This window comes from Nicotiana sylvestris, chromosome 3, assembly GCF_000393655.2.
Source record: "Nicotiana sylvestris chromosome 3, ASM39365v2, whole genome shotgun sequence".
NCBI lineage: Eukaryota > Viridiplantae > Streptophyta > Magnoliopsida > Solanales > Solanaceae > Nicotiana > Nicotiana sylvestris.
This window is the reverse complement of record NC_091059.1, coordinates 102,079,945-102,088,113: the sequence shown is the minus strand read 5'-3', so window position 1 is coordinate 102,088,113 and position 8,169 is coordinate 102,079,945. Positions and strand designations below refer to the sequence as shown.

General features: G+C 39.6%; 1 protein-coding gene across 1 annotated transcript; it reads left to right on the top strand.

The window, feature by feature from the left end:
• The first annotated feature begins 7,357 nt into the window (after window positions 1-7,357).
• Window positions 7,358-7,723, top strand: LOC138887766 (uncharacterized). Its single transcript, XM_070169548.1, has one exon. The coding sequence runs from the start codon at window positions 7,358-7,360 to the stop codon at window positions 7,721-7,723; it is 366 nt and encodes a 121-aa protein (XP_070025649.1).
• The last annotated feature ends 446 nt before the right edge of the window (window positions 7,724-8,169 follow it).

Below are 8,169 nucleotides of genomic sequence, written 5' to 3'. Positions count from 1 at the left end.
CAAACCACATTATGTGTATTGTCTTGTTTACCTGATAAAGTTGTCATTCTACAAAAGCTGTCTTCTGGAAAAGCTGTATTATACTGTAAAGAATCATTAGCATGCGAAGCATAGTGCGGTTACATACCACGTTATGTGTGTTGTCTTGTCAACTTGATAAAGCTGCCATTCTGCAAAAGCTATCTTCTAGAAAAGTTGTATTGTACCATAAAGAATCATTAGCACGCGAATCATAGCGCGGTTACATACCACGTTATGTGCGTTGTCTTGTCGACCTGTTAAAGCTGCCATTCTGTAAAAGCTGCTCGCCTAGAAAAGTTGTATTGTACCGTAAAGAATCATTAGCACGCGAAGCATAGCACGGTTACATACCACGTTATGTGTGTTGTCTTGCCTATAAATAACTAGCATATTTTAGTTATTATTTGCGCTTAACTAAAACAAATAGCAAACGTTCCTGTCACTAGAAAGGTTTTTTTATTAACAAATGTCTGAACACATTTATGTACCAATGTGCTATTGTGGCAAATGCTATATGGTGTCGGACTGTTGGGAGGATGGTCATGTTGGGCGCAGATATTGGATGTGTGTAAACAGGTTTGGAGGCAACAACAAAAAGTTTTGCAATTTTGAGGTATGGCTTGATGAACCCTGTAAGTAGGAATGCTACAAACGATATTTGCAGTATCTTCATGATATGAACAAAAGATATGAACGTGATGACATTGAAATGAAACGAGAAACTGCGGCGTTGACGGAGAAACTAAAAGAGGCGGAAGAAGAAAAAATAAGCTGGAACAGAAATTTAAGTGGTTGGAGCAGAGAATACTAGGCGGCCATGACTAAACAATGACATATATGCGTTGAGTGTAGTACTTTATCTTTATATTTTTCGTGTCATGTGTTTTGATTGGTTGTACTGAATTTAAATTATGTTAAGTTGTTGTGTTTGTATTTGTGTTGTAGTATTAAAATAAAGAAGAACCGGGGAAATAAAAACATAATGCGTATATGATGTAAACATAAAAAATTATTGTTATTATTTAAATAAAATACAAAAAAAAAATCAATCTGTCCCACAGCCTGTGTGCTTCAATGTAGCTACTAGCCTGAGGCGCATCCTATCCCGCCCAAATATGCTTTCAGGATCATCCTCATCACGTCGCCTCTTTATCGCAGGATGCGCTGCAGCATGATCGTCAGTAGTGCTGGCAGGATCGGTAGAAGGGGCCATCGGTCTATCAGCAACCTACAGAAGAATAAGTCAGCCCAGTATATGAAAATATAAATAAGTAATGTACGTGTTAAGTCAAAAAAAATTTAAATTATCTTACCATGGTCTCGTCGGGCTCCTGAATATAAGTATCTGTCGCATCTAGGTCTGCATCACACAAAGTGGCCTCCGTGACGGGCAGGGATGAAGCCTTAATAAGAAAATTATAAAGTTATTTATTGCGAATCAATTAGATAAAAATAAATTTAAATTTAATAGTAATACAAACATACCTGCACTTGTGAAAGATCCCCAGCACCCGTCGATGATGAGCCATAACTCAGTCGGTGCCCACCATCCATATCTCGCGTCGGCTGATCCTCAGCAGTTGTCGATGGGCCTGGAAAGTACTGATCCAAATCATCTCTGGTAATGCTCGTTCCTGTGATCAACAATGGATATGACGGGGTCACCTGCGAAGTCACTAGAGTGAGCGGCAACTGAAGGTTGCGGCATGCTGTTGTAACGCTAGTCTGGTTGATGGAGGTCACCCGACAGATCAGCTCCAATATCCTCAATAGGTACCTCAACGCTCCCTTGCTAGGGACCACCTCCTCGCTAGCTCCCACAACCCCATGGGATAGCCCTGCCTCGTGGGGCACCCCTGTCTTGTGGAACAGCCCTGCCTCATGCTCCCCTACCTCGTGGGACAGCCCTACCTCAATGGTAGTGCTCTGGATCCACATAAGTAGGGTTGTGTACTAAGCGCTCATCCTCTTGGGCTTGCTGCAGTGTCCGAGCAGCCACTGCAACCTGCCGGCCATACTTGTGCAAAATGGCTGCTCCCTCGCCGGCATGCTGCTACATCTGCAGTCCCAACTGGTGGAATAAATATGGGCCAATAGCCTTCACAACGTGTAAAATATAAATTACGGAACGCTGGTTTACAGTTATAAGTTACCAAATAACATACCAGTGCCTCGTGCTTCCCGGCGTATGGAACGTACCGACAGCCAGCTCGATGAATGGGATTCTCGATGAAAAGTCGGGTAACGCCGCGATACCAGCCCATATAATCATGCTCAGTATCCGACCGACTCGGTGAGTGGGGGGCAAAATCAGGTTAAATCGTCGGTCCCAAGTATCGATGTGCTCCTCTAGCCATGCCAAAAATGCGTCGTCCACACTGGAACGATCACCCTGCTGGAAATGTGTGGTCTGCCAGGTGGGCGGTGTCGGTACGAGTTGCAGACGGCCAAACTAGCGAAGTACCTGCTCGATGGTATGATGCTCCATAATATCAAGGCACATCAACGGGACGGAAGAGCCCCACATAAGTCGGCCGGCCGAGCAATAATCGGGCAAGCCAGCTTTCACCGCGTCGCTGTATGGCGTCCAGATGAACTATTAAGTAACAACAGAAAACGTGATTATACGCAACACATGTGAAGCTATGACAAGTAAACTTAGGTATACATTTAACCGTGCGCCCTCCAGCAAATCCAAGATATCCCTGTAAAAACGTAAGATATATTTTTACTAGGTATGTTACTAGGTATTTAATTATGTATTGACATAAGGGTTACAGGCTCGATATTTGAGGCCCAGTAGCACCAAGATATCCTGAATTCCTGTATGTGTTAGTTTTCTTATTTTACATGTTAGTTTTATAATTTTATATGTTTGTTTGTAAATTAAATAATTAATTTTTATAATTATACAATATTCAATTATTATGTATTCACATAAGGGTTTCAGGCTCGATATTTGCGGCCCAGTAGCACCAAAATATCCTGAATTCTTATATGTGTTAGTTTTCTTATTTTACATGTTAGTTTTATAATTTTATATGTTTGTTTATAAATTAAATAATTAATTTTTATAATTATACAATATTTAATTATTATGTATTCACATATGGGTTCCAGGCTCGATATTTGAGGCTCAGTAGCACCAAGATATCCTGAATACTTGTATGTGTTAGTTTTATTATTTTACATGTTAGTTTTATAATTTATATGTTTGTTTGTAAAGTAAATAATTAATTTTTTATTATACAATATTTAATTATTAAATATTCACATATGGGTTTCAGGCTCGATATTTGAGGCCCAGTAGCACCAAGATATCCTGAATTCTACAGTGTTTGTTTTCATAATTTTAAATGTTAGTTTTATAATTTTATATGTTTGTTTGTAAATTAAATAATTAATTTTTATAATTATACAATATTTTATTATTAAATATTCACATATGGGTTCCAGGCTCGATATTTGCGGCCCAGTAGCACAAGATATCCGAAAAATATTGTTCTTTTCTCATGTTATTTTCTTACGATCGTTGACTATAATTGGACAGAGTTTGTGTTTGATCTACCAATTATTTTGAAGTATTTTTGAGTATAAAATATACTTAAACTACAGGGATACTACGTTAAAAGGTACTACATTTTATTACGCTAAAAGGCAATACATTTTACTACCCTAAAAGGGCACTATATTACTAGTCTTTAAGAAAATAAATAATATAAACCAGATAAAAATAACAAATACATTTAATCACAAAACATTTACGAAAATACATATACAATAGTAAAAAAAACTTATTTACATTTTTTTAACAAATAATAATGATTTCTCAATTTTTACATATTTTTTTAGCACACTAATATCTAAGTCCGGATATAACTAACATACCGGTTTAATCGCAAAAAATACACAAAATAACATAGAACACATGTAAAACAACTAATATGCAATTTTTATACGAGTTTCGACAAAAACTAAATCGGAATACCTCGATTTATATTTTTTGGAAAGTTGAAGAATTGGAGATTTGAGCCTGAAACGAGCAACCCACAACGAGAGAAGGCCTTCGCTAGGATGTAAGACCAACACACTTTACTTTTTGTGGGACGGGTGGGGTCCACTCGAGTTTTTTTGGGTCGTTAACCGGGGGGAGCGATGGAAAAGAAAATTTTAAAATGGGGGGGGGGGGAGAGGGGGTGGCTGTCTGTTTTCACCGTGGGGGAATGGAAGTGGACGGGTAATGAAGATGTAAAGCGTGGTTTAGTAAAGTGTTTTATATAAAGCGCTTTATCAAACCACGTTTTAGTTAAACGTCTCATCAGCTTCAGGTAAAGTGTGGTTTGAAAATGTATTTTATATAAAACGTGGTTTTAAAATGCGCTTTGCCTTAACGTCCCAAACGGACATTAAAGTAAAGCGCGGTTTAAAATCGTATTTTATATAGTTTGATCACTAAGGTTTTCCACTTTTTTCGGTATTTTGAGTCCAAAAAGACCACAATTGAGTTCCGGACTCCAGTTTGGAGTAGTTTGTTTTTAAGGGAGTGGAGCCACATAACTGAATTTTGTATCGTGAATTCATAGTCTCACAGTGAATTGTCCTAATACAACAACAACAACAACGACCCAGTAAAATCCCACTATTGGGATCTGGGAAGGGTAGTGTGTACGCATACCTTATCCCTACCCCGAAGGAGTAGAGAGGTTGTTTCGGAAAGACCTTCGGCTCAAGAAGACAAAAGACAAAAGGAGAAAAGATCAGTACCACCATAGAAATCATAGGAAAAATAGAAACATCATGAAATCTAGAAGATATATCCAAAACAGAAGCGATAGCTAGTAAATAGGCCCAGCACTATGAAAAACGAAATAGTAAGACACAACATTGCCACTAGCTATCTTATAACAAAATCCTACTAGACTAGTCTCACAAAGGTACGAAGTAAGGCAAGACTCAACTACCTCCTAATCTACAACCCTAATACTTGACCTCCACATCTTCCAATCCAATGACATGTCCTCGAAAATCTGAACCCTCTCCATGTCCTGCCTGATCACCTCTCCCCAATACTTCTTAGGCCGCCCTCTACCTCTTCTCATGCCCTCTACAACCAACCGCTCATACCTCCTTACTGGAGCATCTGGGCCTCTCCTCTGTACATGCCTGAACCATCTGAGCTTCGCTTACCGCAACTTGTCATCAATGGGAGCCACGCGCACCTTCTCCCAAATATCATCATTCCTAATCTTATTCACCTCAACATCCTCATTTCTGCTACTTTCATCTTCTGGATATGTGAGTTCTTAATATGCCAACACTTAGCCCCATACATCATGGCCGGACTAACCACCACTTTATAGAACTTACCTTTGAGTATCGGTGGTACTCTCTTGTCATATAGGACTCCAGATGCTAACCACCACTTCATCCATCCTACCCCAATACGGTGTGATGTCCTCGTCGATCTCCCCTCCCCCCTAGATAACCGACCCAAGGTACTTGAAGCTGCCTCTACTTGGGATGACCTGTGATTCAAGCCTCACATCCACGCCCACTTCCCCCGGCTCAGCACGGAACTTACACTCCAGTATTCCATCTTCGTCATGCTCATCTTGAAACCCTTAGACTCAAGATCCTGTCTCCTAACCTCCAGCCTCTCATTAATACCGGCTTGCGACTCATCAATCAGAACTATATCATCGGTGAATAGCATGCACTATGGCACCTCTCCTTGAATATGGTATATTAATGCATCCATCACTAGGGCTAATAAGAATGAACTAAGCGCAGAACCTTGGTGTAACCCCATAACAATCGAAAAATGCTCAAAGTCGCCTCATATTGTCCTAATCCGAGTCTTAGCCCCATCATACATGTCCTTATTCGCCATAATGTAGGCAACTGGCACACCTTTTGCCTCCAAGTATCTCCAGAGAACTTCTCTAGGAACCTTGTCATACACTTTCTCTAGGTCAATAAACACCATGTGCAGATCCTTCTTCCTCGCCCTAAACTGTTCCACCAACCTCCTAACAAGGTGTATAGATTCTGTAGTAGAATGACCTGGCATGAACCCAAACTGATTGTCGGATACAGACACTGTCATCCTCACCCTCGCTTTAACCACCCTCTCCCACACTTTTATGGTATGACTTAGTAATTTGATACCCTTATAATTGTTACAACTCTAGATATCACATTTTTTCTTATACAATGGAACTACCGTACTCCACCTCCACTCATCCGACATCCTCTTTGCCTTAAAAATAACATTAAACAACCTAGTCAACCACTCCAAACCTGTCTCCCTACATACTTTTAAAATTCCACCGAAATCTCATTTGGCCCGATCACTCTGCCCCTACACATCTTACGCATTGTTGGCCCAAGTGAAGGTTTGTTTTGAATATTGACAAAGGAAGCTCGGGCATGAACCAGGTCCATCCTTATAGACACGGGCAGATTCGAGCATTAGGGATGCACGTGAAGGAGATAAACTTAACTTGGTATAATTGATATCTCCTGATCGAAAAAGTTGCATAAGTGATGAGGACTCCTTGATAAAAGAGAACACTATCCAAGATAAGGGAGGAGTTAGATCAACTAGAACTCTGCCACCAAGGAAGAGTAGCATTAGAACTCTAGTTATTTCTTAATCTACTAACTCTATATATTTTAGGATGTTTTCATGTTGCAGGTATGCACAAACGCATAAGTTAAACATGAATTGAGAGCAAAATAGCAAAGTATTTTGCAAGCAGTTCGTGTGTGATTCAAGTGTGAAAACCTGAAGCTACATGAACCAGATAGAAGAACCAGTTCCAAGTGTTTGTCTTTTATTCTAGTTCAATTGTAGTAGGTATTTTTATATTGTGCCTTTCAGCTTTATCTAGAGGCAATTGTAATAGGTACTCAGAGTATTCAAGTTAGAGTTAGGTTGAAGTTGTTGCAATAGTTAGAGGTTGTTTGCCACAACTAGATTAGAGTTAATCCTAGGTATTCAAAAGCATTTTGTAAATGCAGTTTTTGGGTCATTGATTTAGTGGAGAGTTTGGGGAAATCCTAATGAGAAGTAGGTCATGGTTTTTTCATCTTTTGAGCCAGGTGTTTTCCATGTAAAATAATTGTGTTCTTTACTTTCCGCATTTACTATTTCAGCAATAGTAGGTTAAGGAACACTTAGAAGAACCAATTCCTTCTATAATCAGTTTAAGCAAAAAATTAGACACCACCCAAATCACCCTCCCCCCCTCTTGTGTGGTATTGAAGTTAAAATATCAATTGGTATCATAGCGGGTTATCTTTGAAGAGGCTAAAACCTTAGGAGAAGATCAAGATGAGTGCATCACCTGGAAATTGGGAAGGACAATCCACTACTAGGCCACCACTCTTCAATGGCCAGTACTACTCCTGGTGGAAAAATAGAATGAGATACCACATCATAGGAAAGGACTATGAGCTATGGGACATTGTCACTGATGGATCCCTGGCTACCATGAAGAAAAATACTGAAGGAGTATATGCGCCAAAAACAAGAGCTGATTGCAATGCTGAGGACTTGACGAAATGGGAGAACAATGTTAAGGCCAAGAAATGGCTTGTGTGTGGACTTGGTCCAGACGAGTACAACAGAATTCAAAGTTGTACCACTACTAAGGAAATTTGGGACAATTTGCAAGTGGCTCATGAAGGAACACCTTAAGTGAAGAGGTCTAGAGGAACACTACTATATTCTCAATCTGAGAATTTCACCATGAAGGAAGGGAAAACCATCCAAGAGATGTATACTAGGTTCACCACACTGACAAATGAACTTAAGTCTCTTAGAAGAATTATTTCTGAAGAAGACAGAGTTGAGAAGATTTTGACAAGGGTTCTACCAGTCACTTGGGAGATCAAAATCACTATTATTCAGGAATCAAAGAACATTGTCACTCTCAAGTTAGATGAGCTAATTGGAAATCTCACTGCTTATGAACTTAGAAGGCAAACCATGAAGATGGATGTATCCAAGAAGGAACGAAGCCTGGCACTCGGAATCACTGAAGGTTCTGAACTAGAAGATGATGAAATGGCCATGATCACAAAGGACTTCATAAAGCACCTAATAAGAGGAAAGGGTTCTTCAAGAAGTGGAAGCTACAACAA

What these genes read in the sequence shown, in the direction of transcription:
- LOC138887766 (XM_070169548.1), top strand. Translation starts at nt 7,358, where the DNA reads ATGAGTGCATCACCTGGAAATTGGGAAGGACAATCCACTACTAGGCCA.